At 37.4% G+C, this 20,554-nt stretch overlaps 1 protein-coding gene across 2 annotated transcripts in view; it reads right to left on the reverse strand.

Annotated features, from left to right (window-relative positions):
- Positions 1 to 4,134: 4,134 nt before the first annotated feature.
- Positions 4,135 to 20,554, reverse strand: part of KPNA3 (karyopherin subunit alpha 3) — a 90,045-nt gene continuing 73,625 nt past the window's right edge. For both annotated transcript variants that reach the window (XM_061133653.1, XM_061133654.1), the window contains 7 exons: positions 14,349 to 14,480; positions 13,292 to 13,420; positions 9,877 to 9,981; positions 9,707 to 9,778; positions 9,384 to 9,546; positions 7,404 to 7,498; positions 4,135 to 6,714 (listed from right to left, as the gene is read on the reverse strand). In XM_061133653.1, the coding sequence (XP_060989636.1) occupies positions 6,616 to 6,714; positions 7,404 to 7,498; positions 9,384 to 9,546; positions 9,707 to 9,778; positions 9,877 to 9,981; positions 13,292 to 13,420; positions 14,349 to 14,480 (795 nt within the window). In that variant the 3' untranslated portion in view covers positions 4,135 to 6,615. The remainder of the gene's footprint in view (positions 6,715 to 7,403; positions 7,499 to 9,383; positions 9,547 to 9,706; positions 9,779 to 9,876; positions 9,982 to 13,291; positions 13,421 to 14,348; positions 14,481 to 20,554) is intronic.

Consider the following 20,554-nt stretch of genomic DNA (forward strand, 5'->3'; position numbering starts at 1 on the left):
TACCAGAAAACTGTCTTTCTTACATCAAGTAAAACCGCTGCCCTGTGAAGATGCCTGGTTGCCCTTGAGGCTTCACACGTCACTTGGCACAAGGCCCCATTTATCTCTGGGAACCACAGTTTTAAAGAATTACTCAAGAAGGCAGATGGCAGGCAGTTCTTCAGGGCTGGGAAAACGGATGTTGCAGAAAAAAGACCCTGCAGGGAACATATATTTTATAGAACAGCCATAGATCCCCTGCTTTTAATCATGTTTTAATAAACCTGTGATGTATCCTGGTGAGGCCAATCTCTCATAATGCTTCAAAGAGGTGTTTTACAAACTATGCTAGGGATTTCTCTGCTCCAACCCCAGCTTTCCCAGAAAACTTCAAGCTCTGTAACTAAAAATGTTTCAAACACATTGCTACATGGAAGTGTGGAGAAAACAAAGGGCAATCAACACATTTGTTGTTTCACACAATTTCTTTTAGGGCTCCCCTGGTAGCTCAGTCAAGAATCCCCCTGGCAATGCAGGAGACACAGGGCATGCTGTTTTGATCCCTGGCTTGGGAAGATCCCCTGGAGGAAAAAATGGCAACCCACTCCAGTATTCTTGCCTGGGAAATTCCATGGACAAAGGAGCCTGGTGGCCTGCAGTCCATAGTATGGCAAAGAATTGAATGCAACTGGGTGAACTGGGCTTCCCTAGTGGTGCGCACACACACAAACTCTTAGCCACGGGATGCATGTAAGAGAGTAACTAGCTACTCCACATTCCCATTCCTCCTAAGCCCTTTGCAGTAGACAGGCTCAGGACTGCCAGGAGTCCTCATATGGGATCTGGGAAATGTGCTAAGCTGACTTCTCCTAAAACTGAGAATGAAGAAAATGCACATTTGTTGTTTTTTTCTATTTTTTTGGCAGGGGCGGGGAGGGGGTCTCCTTTTTTTATCTTCTGTTTCTGGGTGGGGAAAAAAAGACCCAGCACTGTTCATAGAACAAAAGGCATGATTTAGACTGTCTCATTTGAGTGGAGAAGTTTCCTAGCTGAATTGACTTAGGCCAATCGTTCACACACGGGGCGGTTCTGGCCCCCAGGAAACACGTGGCTGTGTCTTGAGACAGTTTTGGCTGTCCTGACGGGAAGTGCAGAGGTGCTATGTCTAGTGGGCACAACCCAACGATGCAACTAAACACCCTACAATACACAGGACAATCAAAAACTATCCAGCCTAAAATGTCCATTTTTCTCTCTTTTTGGGCCACACCTCAAGGCCTGCAGGATCTTAGTTCCCTGACCGGGGATCGCACCTGGCCCCTCGGCAGTGTAAGTGTAGAGTCCTAACCACTGGACCACCAGGGAATTCCCTAACATGTCAGTACTGAAGGGTTTGAGTATACATTAAAGTATACTGATATAAAGTTAGCTGAGGGATTTCACGGGTAAATAGAGTACTCAAAAGCTGGAATCACAGTTGCTGGGAGAAATATCAACCACCTCAGATATGCAGATGATACCACTCTATGGCATTAAGTGAAGAGGAGCTAAAGAGCCCCTTGATAAGAGTCAGAGAGGACAGTGAAAAAGCTGGCTTGAAACTCAACATTCAGAAAACTAAGATCATGGCATCCATTCCTATCACTTCATGGCAAATAGAAGGGGGAAATGTGGAAGCAGTGACAGACTTTATTTTCCTGGGCTCCAAAATCACTGCAGATGGTGACTGCAGCCATGAAATTAAAAGATGCTAGTTCCTTAGAAGAAAAGCCATGACAAATCTAGGCAGTGTATTAAAAAGGAGAGACACTACTTTGCCTACAAAGGCCCATGTAGTCAAAGCTATGGTTTTTCTAGTAGTCATGTATGGATGTGAGAGTTAAGACCATAAAGAAGGCTGAGTCTGAGCACTGAAGAACTGATGCTTTTGAACTGTGGTTCTGGAGAAGACTCTTGAGAGTCCCTTGGCCTGCAAGGAGATCAAACCAGTCAATCAATAAAGGAAATCAATCCTGAATATTCATCAGAAGGAAGATGTTGAAGCTGAAACTCCAATACTCTGGCCACTCTGATAAGAGCTGACTCATTGGAAAAGACTGATGCTGGGAAAGACTGAAAAAGATCCCGAGTCAACCCATTAATGAACAGAGTTAAAGGTTATGCCAGCAGCCAGCAAAATTGAGTTTACTGGGGAGTAACAGAGGGATTCTTTACCACCTGGGCCACCAGGGAAGCTTCCCTGATGGCTCAGATGGTAAAGAATTCGCCTGCAATGCAGGAGACCTGGCTGGATTCCTGGGTGGGGAAGATCCCCTGGAGAAGGGATAGGCGACCCACTCCAGTATTCTTGGGCTTCCCTGGTGGCTCAGAGGGTAAAGAATCTGACTGCAATGCGGGAGACATGGGCTGGGAAGATCTCCTGGAGGAGGGCATGGCAACCCATTCCAGTATTCTTGCCTGGAGAAACCCAATGGACAGAGCAGCCTGGCGGGCTATAGTCCATGGGGTCGCAAAGAGTTGGACACGACACAAGCGGCTAAGCACAGCACAGTGCTGACGCTGGAAAGACTGAGGGCAGGAAGAGAAAGGGACAACGGAGGATGAGATGGTTAGCTAGTATCACCAGCTCAGTAAACAGGAATTTGAGCAAACTCTGGGAGATAGTCGAGGACAGAAGAGCCTAGCACACTACAGTCCATGGGGTTGCAAAGAGTTGGACACAACTTAGGGACTGAACACGATGAAGGATCTGAATATGCTGCGTCGCCACATCACTAGTCCTAAACACTTTGTCTTGATTGAGTACTGAGTCCATCTATGTAACTGACCCGTGAGCAACACAGGGGTTAGTGGTGCTGACCCTCTGAATATTAGAAAATCTGCCTATAATTTATAGTCAGCCCTCCATATAGAGTTTCTCCATATAGCAGTTCCTTTGTGTAAGTAGTTTCACATCCCCAACAGCAGATCATGCAGTACTATATTTACTACGGAAAAAACCCACATATATGTGGACCCACACAGTTCAAATCCATGTTGTTCCAGGGTCAGCCGTATACAAGTATGTATAGATAGAGCCTCATCTCTATGCTGTGCTTTTGAGAATCATTCTACCAGTGTTTTTCATTTATTTAACAAAGTACATCATTTATGTGAAGAGCTCCTTTTACACTTTGGACAAATGAGTGGTATGTTAAAGACAGCACTCCTTGGCCTATATATGCCATAAAACTTACAGCTTAATGTACAGAAATTATACTCCCTTTCTCCAAATAGATTTAAACCCCCAGTTCAACTAGGGTTAAGAAAATTCATAACCATCACTGTTAGACAATTGACATCCATAAATTTTTACCAGCAATAGTTTATCTTCTCAAAAGGACAACCCTTGTGAAGTACATGATGGCAAGATTAAATAGGAGTAGTGTAATTTATTTTCTCATACACTGAGTTTGTTCAAAAATAATCAGAAGTGTCATTATACAAAAGTAAAGTTTGGCTGATCCTTTGTTCTTTTAAATAATCCAAGATTTCATTTAGAGCCACAACCTCTAACTAACAGGTTAAAACTGTTAGGTTTACTTCAATTACTATCTTGCAAAGTTCTGGTTTTCAAGGATTAGACAAGCCTTAAGTAAAGTTTCAGCTTTTGTTTCATCAAAGTCACAATTACACTATCATCTGAAATGGCTTTCTATGAGTTACGGTATTGAAACCAGACACACACAGAGAACAGCCTGTGCTGATGAAGGCAGAGACTAGAGATGCAGCTACCAGCTGAGGACCACCAGAAGCAGGAAGAGATGAAGATCCTTCCCTCGAGAGAGCAAGCCCCAGCCATCACCCTGACTTCTAACTTCTAGCCTCAAGCCTGTGCAACAAGAAGTTCCTATTGTTTCTGTCACTGTCTGCAGCAGCTTAGGAAATCAGTGTAGATTTTGGTACTTTTATGTTACACGATATTCTTAAATCTAACATTGTTATTGGTCATCCTAGTTTGCGCTAGTGGAAAGGAGAGATTAAAATACAGTGAAAGAGTAATTCATGATTCATCTCCACTGGGGCTAATATTTGGAAAATAATTCCAAATTTAAATTTAACCACATAAAAAACAAAACTAGGAAATTCAGATACTTTCAAAAATAAGTTCTTCGATGTTTTATCATATTTGATAGCAGCTTTTTTATTGGTTACAAAACCTAAGCCCATATACAAAATTAGGAACACATTTAGATGCCTCTTTTGAAAGAACGTTTTAGTCTTTTTTAACTGAGTTTAAAAAAAATAAAAACAATGCAAATTTTCAACACTGTTTTGAAAACGTAAAAGTGCAGCAATATACTTAGTTTCCTTTGTCTACGAAATGATGCAATTCCAATTCCAAACCGATAGGTCACAACAAACTGGATCAAGCCAATGCACACGGACGTCTGCACTACTTGATGCTAATGTTCACTTATGTTAGTTTGCACTTAAAACACAAGAGGAAACAGGAGTCGGCACAGTAGAGGCCCAGCTCAGTCTGTGATGTGTGCAAAATTTAAAAGGGAACTGTCAGTAACTATGGGGAGTCCAGAAGGAGGTAAACTGGAAGGGGTATAGTTCACAATATCAAGAAGATTTGGACTTTAAGGGTTTCACCGAAGTTTGTGACCTTAATTAGCTTTGACTTTATTACTCCTACTTTTAGTGAACACCACACAGTTTCAAAAATTTAGACCATGGTGTCTGAACAGGATGCAGTTACCATATGAAGCTTTAACTCAAAATTTGGATAAAGAAAAAAAGGCACAATGAACTTCAACTCAATTTTATGTGCACAAGAGTTGAAAAGTCTGAGCCACCTTAAAGAGAAATTGATTCTAAAATTTATAAAACCTATAAATAATCAGAGGCCAAACCACTATATTAAAACAGATTCTCTAGCAAGTAAAAATCTTGCATTTTAAACATACGCTTGTATCCACTTTAGATACAAGACAAAACTCACTCTTTAAAGTGGCTCCACCTTGGCAGATACATATATTTGTAATGAATGCACACCTGCTATGTGTTGTTTATCAGTGAAAACACCCCCGCTGATTCACAAAGCTCTGATGGCATGTGTCTCATCTTCATCACAGTAAATACACCCCCCTCCCATCGGATAACTAAATTAGTTTCGATTTCCTATCCCTTCACATCAACGCGTTGGGAAATTATACCCAGTAAACAATAGCAACAAAACCATTCCTGTGACAGCACAAACTGTTCAGTTCAAAAAACTTCAAATCCATCTTCTTTCATTAGTAACTGGGTCGGACAATTTACCAAAAGCAATGACTTTACACAGTAATACCAGATTTTTCAGAATTACTTGAAGATCACTGCAAATCAGATTTATGTTAAATAACTGCAGATTATTCCTCTAGGCAGATCCTTGTCTGAATCTTTTTACATGTGAATATGCTTTTAGAGTAGGATCTGAATGAACTTCCCAATACTCAAAGAATGAAGTTTTATGACACTTCTAGATAGTTGCTGGTTTGTTGCCAACCACATTATCAAAAGCACTGGTTACTAAGTAAAAAATATTTTAAGACTAAATTACAGTAAACATGAAAGCGCCACAGTTTAAACCCAGTATAAATCAACCATATCCAATCATCAATTCAAAATGAAAAACATTAACTCCTGAAAGCTGAAAGCAAGGTTTTCTTTTTTAACATCACCAATGGGTACTTTAGACCTTTGTGGTTTTTTTGGTTTTATTTATTTGTTTATTTTTCTTTATTGTCAGGGATTCTTGCTTTCAACTTAAACAGAAGTTCAAGTCCGTAACAGGTTGCAGCTCAGGTAAAATACCATGCACAGCATTTGATTACTTCAAAACAGCAGGAACACACAGGCTGAAGTGAGTGGTCAAAGAGGGCTTGCTGTTCTCAAAAATTAGGTATAATGGCGAAAGCGTTACCATCCATAGCTAAAGTCCTTCCTCCAACCCTGGCTTCTGAGGCAGATAATAAACACATCAATTACTGGTAGATGAAGCACAGTTTTTTAAAACTTATCTGTTTAATCAATAACCAAGTTTCTTTTTTTTTAAGTTACTTTTTGTTTGTGTCAGTTCCACCAATGAAAATCATTTGGCTTGTACTTTTAAAATCTATTCTTCCACATAAAGAGTATGAAAATATGTTTGTGGAGGACAATGATGGAGGCTCAGATCAGACTGCACCTCTTTAAAGTCTTCCAACGCGTGTATGTGTCATACCAAAGTGTCTTGATCCACAGCGCACCATTTTCCAAAGGAGTATCAAGTGGGCAGCTGACATGCCACCACTACAGAATATTCTAAACTGGAGACTGCAGATGTCAGCGTGTGGCACCAGGGAACGGGGGAAAGTAGGGTAGTCGAGATTGTTAAGGAGAATTCTAAAACAGTTTAGGAAATCATGCATATGCATTTACAGTCCATGTGGATAGTGACTTTTGGCAACTGCAAAGTGACTGAGACATGGCTTGCTTCAGAAGCATCAAAACAAAGAGGCATGTATGTCTTGGAGCCTTCGGTAGTTGCTGTTGCTCTTGTCATTTTGGTAGCCATCTGGTGGTGCTTCGTATTCAATGTGGGATAGATGCTGCACTCAACTGACTTTAAAAATTGAATTCTTTTGTTTGAAGGTTGGCCGTTGGGTCAAAGTTGTAAGTACCTCCTTGTGTTGCTTCGGGAATGAGGCTAGGATCTTCATCAATCTACAAAAAGCAAGAAAAAGAATTTTCATTATGTTAAGATACTATACATTACAGTGTAAGCAGAGTTGATTTACTTCTTAGGAAAGAATTCTGTGTATGTTTTTATTACCTAAAAATATTTTAAGTAAATCAACAATGCTATTAAGAAATTTAACAACTTAGGGCCTCCCTGTTGGCTCAAAGGTAAAGACACCAACTGCCCGCCGATGCAGGGGACATGGGTTCTATCCCTGATGTGGGAAGATCCCCTCTGTGCAGCAACCAAGTCGTGTGCCTCAACTACCAAGCCTGTGCTGTGGAGACCAGGAGCCACAACCGCCGCAGCCCGTGTGCCCTCCAGCCCTGCGCTCTGCAACGAGAGGCCACCGCGATGAAAGCCCGTGCACGCCGCTGGGGCGTAGCTGGCACTGCAACCAAGACCCAGCACAGACAGAAATAAAGAGAGTCAGCAATTTAAAGCTGAACATTTACAAACTGCCCCATTCTTAAGTTCCTGTATCTGTAGATTTATTTTACCTATTTGAACACACATCATTTCTATAATTACTATTTCTTCCCATTTAACAAATTACAAAAGCAAAGGTGACAGAAATACAGTATAAATTTAGTCATGAAAAATTAATTCTTAGTAAACTTACTTTATGTATAGATTTTAATGTACATGCAGACACACTATAATATATACTTACATCATCACCAGAGAAATACTGATCTATGATTTCAAATGCTAATTTATATATGTCTTCATTTTCATGTTGCTGTAAAACTTCAATTTTCTCCAAACCTGATAATAATTAAAATAATTAAGTACATACTAATGAAGAAACTGTGCTCATTTAATCATGAAACATCCTAAAGAACTAAAAACACCCTCCCTACCACCCTCCAAAGATGAGTTCATCTAAAAAACAGATAAAACCCTCAGCTGTTCTGGCTAGAGAACCAGCATCTCACTAATTTCTTCCTCTTTAGAAGCCCTTGAGGTACCCTGTTCCCTGAGGCAGGCAGTTTAAAAATCACCTAAACACTCCATTTGACAGATGAGGGAGTGTGGCACAGATATAAAGGGGTTTGTTTCAGGTTATATGGCAAGTGAATGACAGGACTAGAACCAAGATCTCCCCAGCCTAAGATTCCTTTAGTATAATCATACTGTTGCATACAATAATTTTTTAATCTTTTTTTTTTTCCAAATGTTACTCAAAGATTGACATAAATAGAAGATAAAACTTTAAATTCAGAAGTGATTTCTAAAAAAAAAAAAAAGGACAAAAGAAATATGGTGCTTATCTCCTTTATAGCCACATCAATCTGGGAAATACTTTTTCAGAATAGTTAACTGTAGAATGGCTTTATTTATATTCCCAAAATATTTACTCCATATATCAGATGCACCTCCATTAAATCCTTGATACTAAATATTCTTCCTTGAATGTCTTTTTAGCTAAGTTATTTTGAAGTATAAAATAACTGCGTTTTAAAATTTTTTGTATAGTAACAAATTTAAGTTACTATATAAAAAAATTTAAGTTTTTTCTATAGTAACATCCAAACCAGAAAAATGGGAAAATGGGTATCAAAGATAATGGATGTAGAGTGCTTTATAAAATCATAAAATGCTAAGTAAATATGTATCTTAATTATAAGTATTTATCTCACAGACAGAAGCAACTATACTGATAAAAAGCTGGAGTAACAATTCTATAGCTCAAACTTTCTGGGTTAAATTGTTTTGAATCAGACTACAATGCTCGTTTCAAATTATTTAAAAAGTAAAACATCTTTTTAAACAAAAAATTAGTTCCACTGATTTTATTTATTCCTATTTAATTTTTTAAAAATTATTTAACTGGAGGATAATTACTTTACAATACGGTGGTGGTTTTTGCCATACATTGACATGAATCAGCCATGGGTACATGTGTCCCCCCCATGCTGAACCCCCACCTCCCACCTCTCTCCCCACTCCATCCCTCTGGGTTCTCCCAGGGCACTGGCTTTGAGTGCCTTGTTTCATGCATCGAACTTGCACTGGTCATCTCTTTCACATATGGTAATATACATGTTTCAATGCTATTCTCTCAAATCACCCCACCCTCGCCTTCTCTCACATAGTGCAGGTCTGTTCTTTACATCTGTGTCTCTTTGGCTGCCTTGCATATAGCATCGTGGTTACCAGCTTTCTAAATTCCACATATATGCATTAATAAAACATCTTAAAAACAAAATGAATAGTGAATTAATAGTAGTACAGTATGAAGATCTGACTTTTAATTATGCTTCTACCACAAACTACTTCTCTGACCATGGACAAGACTCCTTAACATCTCTAGGATATTTTCTTCTTGTTATTAAGAAAACACTTTCTGTCTGAATGCTATCACATTTGTTTTCACTTAATCTTATGCAACATGACTTCAAGAGGAGTAACTGTGTTTCCTAAAAAGCATTGTAAAACTCTAAGAAGGTTATGGAGTGATTTTCACAATCAGCTGTTTTCTGGAAAATCTTCCTGGATTACTAACATAGCAAATAAAAAATAGCAATATCCTCAGATGACATTAATAGCAATGTATCCTAGCACTTTTCTTTCAAATTAACTGTCTTTAAAGGAACTAATGTTTCAGAGTTCCATAGCTCAACTATTTTTCTTTTACCAACCCGCTTACCTCCACATTCTTCTATTATTTCAGCTATTGTGCTCGCTTCATCACCAGCCATTATCAGAATGTTTTTCAGACCATCTAGAACCACCTGAACAACTTGAGAGTCTTTTACTGACAATAAATTACAGAATGGTGGTATTACATTCTGCTGTACAAGGTATTCAACCTAGACAATAAAAGAGAAGAGATACTCTTATTTATATAATTACCTCTTCCTCCAAAGGAATACAGTACAGGGCTTGTAAACAATCAAAAACTCCCCAACACGAGAGAGCAGTATACTTCCCAGTATTAACAATCATAACATTTTTTTTTTCCAGACTCACTTGATCTTTTCTGCCACTTATCGTCAAGTTGCTAATAGCCCAAGCAGCTTCTTTTTGTGTTCCAAAGTCCCCCTGAAGATTAAAAAAGAAATGCTGAAATGAATTTTTTGCTCAAAAAGTCTTGGTTATAACATATTAACAGACATGATGAACTCATAACAATGACTGACCTTGGCAAGCTGATGGATAATCATAGGAATTAATCCAGCATCTATTACAGCTTGAACTTGTTGCTGGTTGCCTGCTGTAATGTTGGAAAGAAACCACACTGCTTCCTATAATTAAATAAAATACAGGGCACCTTTATTTGAAAAATTGTATCTTTAATGTGCTTATGCTCTTATTTAATGTGGTTTACATATACAATAACAAAATCATCTCAGTTGCAATAAGGCAAATGCATCTAAAAGTGATTAGGCAATACAGTATCTTCCATTTTAAATGTATTAGGAAACTTTGAAGCATAATATCTTGGCCCATTAACCTAGCATAACCTTCAATAATACAGATGCTTAGGACTACACCCTAAGCACTATTTTAGACACTGGTGACATGGCAGTGAACAAAACAGACAAAAAATCCTCTATGCAAGGACCTTACATTTTTGTTGCACGAGTCCCTCTCAACAGTGGTCCCAACTTTTTTGGCACCAGGGACCAGTTTTGTAGAAGACAACTTTCCCACAGACAGGGGTGGCAACTGGGATGATGCAAGGGCATTATATTTATTGAGCACCACCACCTCAGATCAACAGGCAATAACTTCTCATAAGGAGCTCATATCTAGATCTCTCGCATGCACAGTTCACAGTTGGGTACATGCTCCAAGAATCTAATGCTGCTACTGTTCTGATAGGAGGTGGAGCTCAGATGGTAAGGAAAGCAATGGGGAGCAGCTGTAAATACAGCTTTGATGAAGCTTTGCTCGCTTGCCCACTGCTCACCTCCTGCTGCGCACGCCCAATTCCAAACAGGCCAGGGACTGGTACTAGTCCTTGGCCCAAAGGTTGGGGACCCCTGCTCTAAAAGACAAATGACAGAAATAAATAGAAGATAGAATTTCCTAATACTTTGTTAAAACTACTACTAAGAAAGATGAATTGCTTTATTGTAAAAATACTTACTTGCAAAATATATTAGAACTTAAGTCTCTAACTAGTCTAAGAATGATCTATATGAGAAAATTTTATTGTAACCTTAGAGGATTTATGTCATGAACAAACAGGTTTCTAAGTTTACTATTATAAAGTACTATCTTCTTCCTCCTCTACAACTGAAAGATTATAGGAGAGCCCCCATCCGCCGAGTGATTACAATTCAGCACTTTCCTCACCACAGCCTGGTTCAATCCCTGGTCAGGGAACTCAGATCCCACAAGCCCTGTCACAGGGCCTAAATAAATAAATTTAAAAAATAAAAGATTGTACAACTTTTTGCCATCAAATTTTGGTGGGATATTAATAACTGGTTAACTGGTGTTTTAGAGTACAAGGATGTTTCACTACACTATTTTTGCAAATTTCTTGTACATTTGAAAATTTTCAAACTAAAAGGTTGAGGGGGAAAAAAACCGAGTTGGTAACTTACACCTCCAAAGAACTATGATATAACCAATATGCAAATAACACAAACACTCAAGGTGAAAACTTCTGCAACAACTACCTCCTTGCTGAAGCTGAGGAGATACCTATCTATAGAAACCCTTTTCCTTTCCCCTATGATACCTTCACTCAGAGTATACCAGATCGCAGGCCAGAACTTCTCTACCTACTCCTGTCCAGTTTCCTCACTTCTCAGCCTTGCTTCCAATTACAGAATACTAATACATTCGGCTGTAAAAATCACGTATATTTGCCTAGAGTCTAAAAGACTCTGGCTTCTTTCCCTTCATTGGAACAAATTGAAAGTGAAAGTGTTAGTTGCTCAGTTGTGTCCCACTCTGCAATCCCGTGGACTGTAGCCCACCAGGCTCCTCTGTCCATGGGATTCTCCAGGCAAGAATCCTGGAGTGGGTAGCCATTTTCTTCAGGGGATCTTCCCGACCCAGGGATCAAACCCGGGTCTTCTGTATCGCAGGCAGACTCTTTATCACCTTAGCCACCAGGGAAGCTCATTGGAACAAAGGCACCTACAAAATGTGATTTCTGATAACATACTTTTCTGTAAAAATCCAACTATAAAATTTTAGTCAAGGAACTATATAAATATAGTTATGACAGAGAAGAAATAAGCAGTTCTGTTAGTCTGAGGGATGGTGGCATTTCAGGCAGATAAAACTGTATTACACTACATGCAAATCAAAACAAGCAGACACTACCTTCACAGTACTAGGATGGCTACAATAAAAATTAAAAAAAGGAATTGGAGGGACTTTCCTCGTGGTCCAGGGGCTAAGACTCCTTGCCCTCCCAATGCAGGGGGCCTGGATTTGACCCCTGGTCAGGGAACTAGATTTCACATGCCACAATGAACAATCCTGCATGCTCTAATGAAGACTGAAGATCCCACCTGCTGCAACTAAGATCTGTCATAGTCAAATAAATAAATAAATTATATATACATAAAAGAAGACTAGAACCTTCATAACACTGCTTACAAGAATGTAAAATGGTGCAACTGCTATGGAAAGAAGCTTGACGATTCTTCAACAAGCTAAACATGCAATTACCATATGACTGGACAATTCTACTCATAAAGATATACACCCAAAGGAACTGAAAGCAAGGACTCAAAAACCAAGGTTCACAGCAGTATTATTATTCACAAGAGCCAAAAGGTAGAAACAATCCAAAAGTGTACATCCACAAATGAATGTATAAACAAAATACAGTATATAGGTACAATGCAGTATCTATTCAGCAATAAAAAGGAATGAAATTTTGATATAAGCTCCAACATGGATGAATGTTGAAAACATGCAATGTGAAATAAACTAGACAAGACTAAAGTACTTCAGCACATGTTTAACAGTAAGTTTATACCATAAGCTTAAAATCTTAAAACAGAAACCAAACAGAAAACAATTTTAATGATCCTTTAATTTAGGCACTATAGTTTTTTACATTCAATCTAATTTTGTAGGGAGATTAAATTATGATCTATTTGTTTATAAAAAACACCAGCCAAAAAAAAAAGAGATAATAGCCACCCAACGGAAAATTTCATATGTTCTTTCCACCTGAAAGTGAAAGTGAAGTCGCTCAGTCGTGTCCGACTCTTTGCAACCCCATGGACTGTAGCCCACCAGGATCCTCCATCCATGAAAGTTTCTAGGCAAGAGTACTGGAGTGGGTTGCCATTTCCTTCTCCAACCTAGTGGCTACTAATTTGTTGATCACTGCTACTGCTCAATATATTTAAATAAAAACACTGGTTAAAATGAAAATAATTTTATTCCGTGATGATCATGGCAGCACTTACAGCAGGCAATTATGAACTGAAAGAGAATAACTGCAGAGGTGATCTGAAGCTAACCAGAGTGGTCTGAAGAGAATCACAAATGAAAAGCAATAGAAACAAGAAGGGAGTTAAAAATGAGATATCCAAAGAGAAAGAAATGCATTGATGGGGCTGTTATAAGCCTTACCTTATTTATCTTCTCTTTTGGGTGTGACAGGAGGTTTGGGAAGTGTGACAGGACATCGCAGTTGAGAACAACCTGGGTCTGTTCGTCTGTGCCTGTCACTATGTTGCCAACTGCTCTGAGTGCTGCTGTCTGGGTGGGGATAAAACACGTTCTATAAATTTGTTTATGATGAAACTGATTTTATGTTTTTTATAACCCTGAGAAAATATAAAAATGCAAGTGGTGAATGATTAAAACCTACTGCATTCTTATACAAAGCATTTTATAGAACTGAGAAGCAATTCTGAATTTTAAACAACAGTCTTGTGAAAACTGGAATTATACAGGAAAAATTATATGAAAAACTGTTGGAGAAAAGATTAAAATAAAAAAATGTAAAGGTCTGTTTTTTTCATAGATATTTTTATCTATTAGTAAACTGGCACCACAGAAAGATTTTAATAAAGGCCTAGAATGGGTACAGATTTCTATCTAAAGTCATTTTGGCAGAAGTGGGATGAACAGATCTATCAGTGATGTGATGAGAAATGAGAGAGAGAGAGAAAGAGAAAGAAATGCAGTTATCCAGAGAAAAGAAAAGAAACCTTGAACTAAATGAGTGGCTCTTGATACAAGGAGAAAGACAGATGTGAAAGCTATACAGTAAGGACTGACAGGATTTCGAAATGGTGAGGAGATAAGAGGAGGAATACCAAGGTGCCTAGCTTGGACTATGCTGTCCATTAATAGGGGATATATGAAGAGGAGTTGGTTTGTGGGAGAAGACAGTATGTGTTCATTTTTGCCTACTTGAAATAATAATAGAATATTATTGAAGGAGGTTCTTGGCAGTTATGTCTGAGGACTCAAAGACAATTGGCTATATATGAGTCTGAAACTCAGCAAAGAATCTGGATTAGATAAAAGATTTAGAAATTAACAAAATCAGATTCAGTAAAATAGCAGAAGAAATATTGAAGAAATGTGCATACAGACAGAACTGAAGCCTGGTTGTGTAAGTTAACTGGTTATAGCAAGTACAAATTTAATACAAGTAAGAAAAATGCTCAATACTTACTTGAACTTTTACTTCCTGGTGGCTCAGAAGGGGCACAAGAAACGGCACAACCCCTGAATCAATAACCATCTGTATCTGCTCATTACCTCCATCTGTCAGGTATGACAGTGCCCAAACAGTGTCCACGAGAATCTGCAGGAAATAAAAAAGAATGGCCACTTAATATATTTGTTTGAATGCTTAAGATACATAACACACTTAGGAGATGGTGACATAAAAAGTAATTAAATTTTGTTTTAGCTAGGTAGCAAAAATATCTGCTAAGCTGATACAAGGTAAAACTCTCTCAATGGCTACCTCAGGTCACTCTTCACAAAAATGAGACACAGAAGTCTGGGTCAACTTCTATCCCAACTTCCACATCTATATATTAAGTAGATAAATTTAAAAATAGGCAGAAAAGGAATTCTTCCTGCTCCTACAAACTGAATACCTGATAATCATAAGGAAATACTTTATATACAGAATGAAGCCAGTATGCCATGCTGCTTCAAGTCTAGAAGAGCCCCCAAAGATCATTTATCCATGTTAGTAGTTTTCAAACATGTTTAACAATGTAATTTTTCAGACTATGAAACAGATAAATGACTTGGCATTTTAACTTTAGGAAAATAAAGTTAATTATTCGCAAATGTCTTGAGAAATGCTCCAGCAGAAGAGCACACACTACACCCATCTAACTTTGCAAATGATACGAAACAAAAACCAGGTTCAGGTGTGTTGACTCATTCAAAGTCAGAGAGCTTATAAGTAGTTTTCCTCGGTGTCTTCACAGAGGAATGTAAGCACAGGTCTGATCTCATGTGAAATCCAGAGATGTTTCTTATTATAAGACATTTGTTGCTCTAAAATAAATGCTGCCATCTCAATTCAAATCTCTCCATGTATCCTTCAAAAAAAGTTATTAATAACTATTAATAAGGGCATGTAAAATCACACACAGCCCACACCTTCAACATTACTAGGAGTCTGAGAAAGCTACAAATTTCAAATTACCTATAAGAAGAGAAAAAACTGAATTCTATCCTTTGTCTGGACCTCCTGCCTTAAGCTTATGTGAGACTTCAGAGAAGAGGAAAGGTGAGTGAAGAGCTTACAGTCACATATCCTGGTAAAGCTACTCCACATTAGTGGGACAGAGACCATGTCGCTCAAAAAAGCCTACATTATTTACTATCAGTTCTTTACAGAAAAATCTGCTGACACCCTTACCAGAGGATGTACCTTCTTTCAACTAAGAGAAAAGTGAAGAAATATTTCAATGTAGATGAAAGATTAACACAAATGGGAGGGTAAGAGTGGAAGAATACTTTTTAAATGATATGTGTTCCAGAAAAATAGAAATATTGCAACTTCCAAAAATGAGAGGACAGAAGGTATGCCTGGGAGTTGCATCCATCTACCATCCTACCCCCACAAGGAAGGCCTCCTTACGGGAGGGTGTGAAAAGATGCTGGGTGGGGCAGAGCTTGTCTGCTCCTCAGTCTGGCATTAATAGGTAGCAAGATTTAAATAGAAATCAGAGTCTCATAACACCACCCAAAATGTGGGCTACAGAAAATAACTCATCATATCAAGAACCAGGATCATCTAAACTGAAAGGGGAAAGGGTGGTCAACAGATGCCAATACTGAGATGACACACATGTTGTAGCTATCTGACAAGAGTTTCAAAGTAACTGTCATAAAAATTCTTCACCAAGCAATTGTGAACACACCTGAAACAAAATATAGAAAATCTCAGCAAATAAAAAGGAGATGTAAGGAAGAACCAAATGGATTTTAAATTAACAGACTCAATAATCAAAATTTAACTCATTGGAAGTAGGAGAGAAAGAGGAAAAAAAACCAACTAACTCAAAAACAGATCAATATAAATCATCCATGGGGGGAGGGCAAGATGACAAAGAATGAAGAGAGCTTTAGGAACTTGTAGAATGATTAACAAAAGACATAACATTTATGCCAGTAGAGTTTCAGAAAGAGGTGAAGCTGAAAAAGTAACTGAAGAAATAATGACAGAAAACTTCCCAAATTGGGCAAAAGACACAAACCTAGATTCAAAGATCGGAGAATAAGTGAGAGAAAAGTGGAAATAGAATAAGACAGTCACTTATTCTATGGGTAAAGACAGGAGTCAAAAAATACCACTGAAACCTGTCAAACCAGATAGTTTGAAAAAAAAAAAGGCATTATAAAAGGTTTAAGTATAAAGGTAATATTACAAGAAAAACAAACATTCCTAAATACCAAAAGAAATTTTTAAAAGAGAGAACACTAAGTAGAAAATAAAACACAGAAATTATAACTGAAAGTAACAGGACAGAGTTGAAACCAATCATGAACAGGCTTAATTCACCTGTAACAAGAAAAAGATTTTCAAACTGGATCTTAAAACAAAACCCAATTCTATACTGTATACAAGAGACACGCCTAAGTCACTCAGAAAGGCTAAAAATAAAGTGACAAGTAGAGGCACATCAGGTAAGTCAGAAGGAAGCTGAGACTACAAGCCTATGAGCTGACCAGTGTGACTCATTCTACAAATCATTACAAAGAATAAAGGCTACTTTACAAAGCTAAAAACCCCACAATTTACAATGAAGATATAACTGTTAAGGACATCTATTTACCAAATAACCCTATAAATACCAGTATAAAGGAGAAACTAAAAAGATGTAAGAAAATAATAAAAATATACTGATGAAAGACTTTTCACACACTATTGTCAGTATGAGGTCAAGTAGACAAAAATATAAGGATACAGATTTTATAAATATATACTGAAATTCAAACCTTGCTAATAGATAATATAACATGCAGACAGGGCACAAAAAAATTAGGTCCAAAGTAAACATCAATTACATAAAGCAGAAATACTGTAATATTATTACAAGGCAATAAAATTAGATATTAATAAATACAAAATACTGTTTGGAAATTTAAGAGTCTTACTCTTGGATTAAAAAATACAAAAAAATTTCTAGACTATTGTAATGAAAATACCAAATATCAGAAGCTATGGGATTTATGTAAAGCAGTGTTCAAAGGCAAGTTCACAGCCTTAAAAATGTATACAATAGAACTTAAAAAGAATGAAAATCGATTCCTAATAAAAAGCTACAAAAAGAACAGAGTAAACCAAAATAAAGCAAAAAGAAACAACAAATACAAAAGTAGAAAGAAATGAAGTAAAGAACAGGAAAAACCACAGATCTAATTAAAAAACTAGAATCCTGATTCTTTGAAAAAACTTTTAAAAGTCCTTGTTAACTTAATTAGAGAAAGTGGTGGAGGAGCACAAACGTACAAAATAAGAAATGATGAAGAAAATAACCCTTGAAACAGTAAATTAAACCCCTCAAAAAAATCTTACAATTATTCTGCATACTTACATGCAAGCAGAGTTGAAAACTGAGAAGAAATGAGTAACTTCCTAAGACAACAGCTTACAAAAAACTGACCACAGCAGAGACAGAGAACTTAAGCCAATTTCAATAGCCAGAGAAAATTATCAAGGAACTAATCCCACAAACTATCCAGACCCAAAAGGCTTCAACGGGAAAAGCTACCAAATCTGCAAAGATCAGACAGACCGACCCCAGGCAGAGCACAGAAAATAAATGAAGAATGCTATATTTAAAATGAAGTAAAAATATAATATTAATACCTAATGAAGACACCATTAAAGCAGCTGTGGACCAATATCATTTAGGTAAATAGTGATATAAAAATTCTGAATAAAATATTAGTGAACAGGAGCCCATACTACCTTAAGAAAATAATATATGATAATCAAGTGGAATTACTCAAGGGAATGCAAAGGTGATTCATCAATTTTTAGGAACATCTACCTATGTCATATTAATAGATTTAAAGAGAAAAATCATATAGTCATCTTCATAGACACTGAAAAATTCCAACACTCATTCTGAGGTCAACACTCAAAATGGGATTTTATGGACATTTCCTTAACATGAGAAAACATCTGTAACCGAGGAATAAAAATCTAAATCAACAAAAGGAATGGCTGATAAATTTGATTACATAAAAAGAAAAAACCTGCATGGCAAAATATATCAAAGACAAAGGACAAATTAGGAAAATATTTGAAATATATATCAAAAGTAAAGAGCTAATGTCCTTAAAACATAAAGAGCTCTTATAAGCTAAGAGAAAGAGACCAGAAATTTGATAAAAAATGAGCAATAAAAGATGAACAGGCTATTTGAAAAGATGCAAAAATGGCTCTTCAACAAAATCAAGTTCAACTTCACTTACAGAGTGAAACACATACTAAAAATGAAATACAGTTTCTCATAGATCGACAAAAACTTTAAATGTGACAGTACATTCTATGGGCAAGGCTAAGGAGAAAGTCACTTTTATGTATTTCTGCTGAGAATGCAGACGGCACTGCCCTTATGCAGGGTGTTTGGTAGTGCATAACAAAAATTACAGTGCATTCACTCTGATCTAGCTATCCTGCTTCTAGGAATTTACCCTGAAATACACCTCCGGCAATATGAAAATACACAAGATTAATCCCTGCTACATTATTCATATTTGCAAAATTCAAAAAACGGACTAACTGCCCACCCCAAGTAGGATGTTTGAATAAACCTTAGCCACAAAATGGAATACTGTGCATAACAATACTGGTTGCCTTGGCCTGTGATGTTTTAGGAGGTTGCTAAATTAAATTTAACTTTGCCCCCTCCATTATAGCCCCCTTCTATTAGCAGAAAATCATTTTTTCCCCTAATACACAGTAGCCTAGAAAAATGAAATATTTAAGGTTTCTAAGCTGAAATCAATTCATGGTTTTTGGTGGGATCTCATGACAACATTCAAAGGCTAGTGGGAGAAAGTAAGCTACAGCTAGATCTCAGGTCCCCTGAAACCGCAGACTCTTCTAGTCCCCCTTTAATTTTTCTTTTTGATAATAATTGGACCTTCAATGAAAAATCTCATTTTTAAAATGCTTAAAAATTTGAATTCACAGTACAAGATTATCAGACTATTCAAGTTTCTTCTGTTTTCAGCAGTTTGCTTTCCTCACCTACAATCAGGCTAACAGTTGCTTTAATATTTATAATTGTACCTTTCATTGCCTTTTCCCATCTGAACTGCTTCTGCTATTCTACAACTCCTCCATCTAATATTCTACAGCGATCCCCCCCCTCCCCCCCCGCCATTTTCTAGATTTCTATGGTTAAATGCCTGGCTTTTACAGTCACTAACAGTCAATGACTATACTCTTTTCCTTCCAGCTAATAATCAGATTAATCATGTGCCAATGAAGTCCTCAGCAATCCTGAGGTATTTTAATTATTTTTAAAGACCTTTTTTGTACGGTTCTGTGTGTTCTTGCCACCTCTTTTTAATCTCTTCTGTTTCTATTAGGTCCTTGCTGTTTTTCTGTCCTTTATCATTCCCATCTTCGCACAAAAGGTTCCCTTGGTATCTCCAATTTTCTTGAAGAGATCTCTAATCTTTCCCATTCTATTGTTTTCCTCTATTTCTTTGCTTTGTTCACTTAAGAAAGCTTTCTTATCTCTCCTTGATAGTCTTTGGAACTCTGCATCCAGCTAGGTATATCTTGCCCCTTCTCCTTTGCCTTTTGCTTCTCTTCTTTCTCAGCTATTTTTAAGGCCTCCTCAGATGATCATTTTGCTTTGTTGCATTTCTTTTTCTTCAGAATGGTTTTGATCACCATCTCCTGTACAATGTTATGAACCTCTGTCCACAGTTCTTCAGGCACTCTTATCAGATCTAATCCCTTAAATCTATTTGTCACTTCCACTGTATAATCATAAGGGGTCTGATTTAGGCCATACCTGAATGGTATAGTGGTTTTGCCTACTTTCTTCAAATTAAGTCTGAAATTTGCAATAAGGAGCTAATGATCTAAGCCACAGTCTTTGATGACTGTATAGAGCTTCATCCTTTAATAAACTAGTAAATATTAACTATTTGCCTAAGTTCTTTGAACTGCTCTAGCAAATTAATAGAACCCAAGGAGGGAGTCTTGGTTCTCTGCATTAAACCTCCAGTTTAAAGCTGGTTGGTCAGAAGTGCCGGTCTGACTTTGTGACTGGCAACTGAAGTGTTCCTGTGGGTTAGGGGAAGAGGTGGCCAACACGTGGGACTGAGTCCTTGACCTGTGAGATCTGACACTATCTCTGGTTAGTGTTGGAACTGAAT

This window comes from Dama dama, chromosome 30 (assembly GCF_033118175.1).
Source record: "Dama dama isolate Ldn47 chromosome 30, ASM3311817v1, whole genome shotgun sequence".
In the NCBI taxonomy this organism is placed as follows: Eukaryota; Metazoa; Chordata; class Mammalia; order Artiodactyla; family Cervidae; genus Dama; species Dama dama.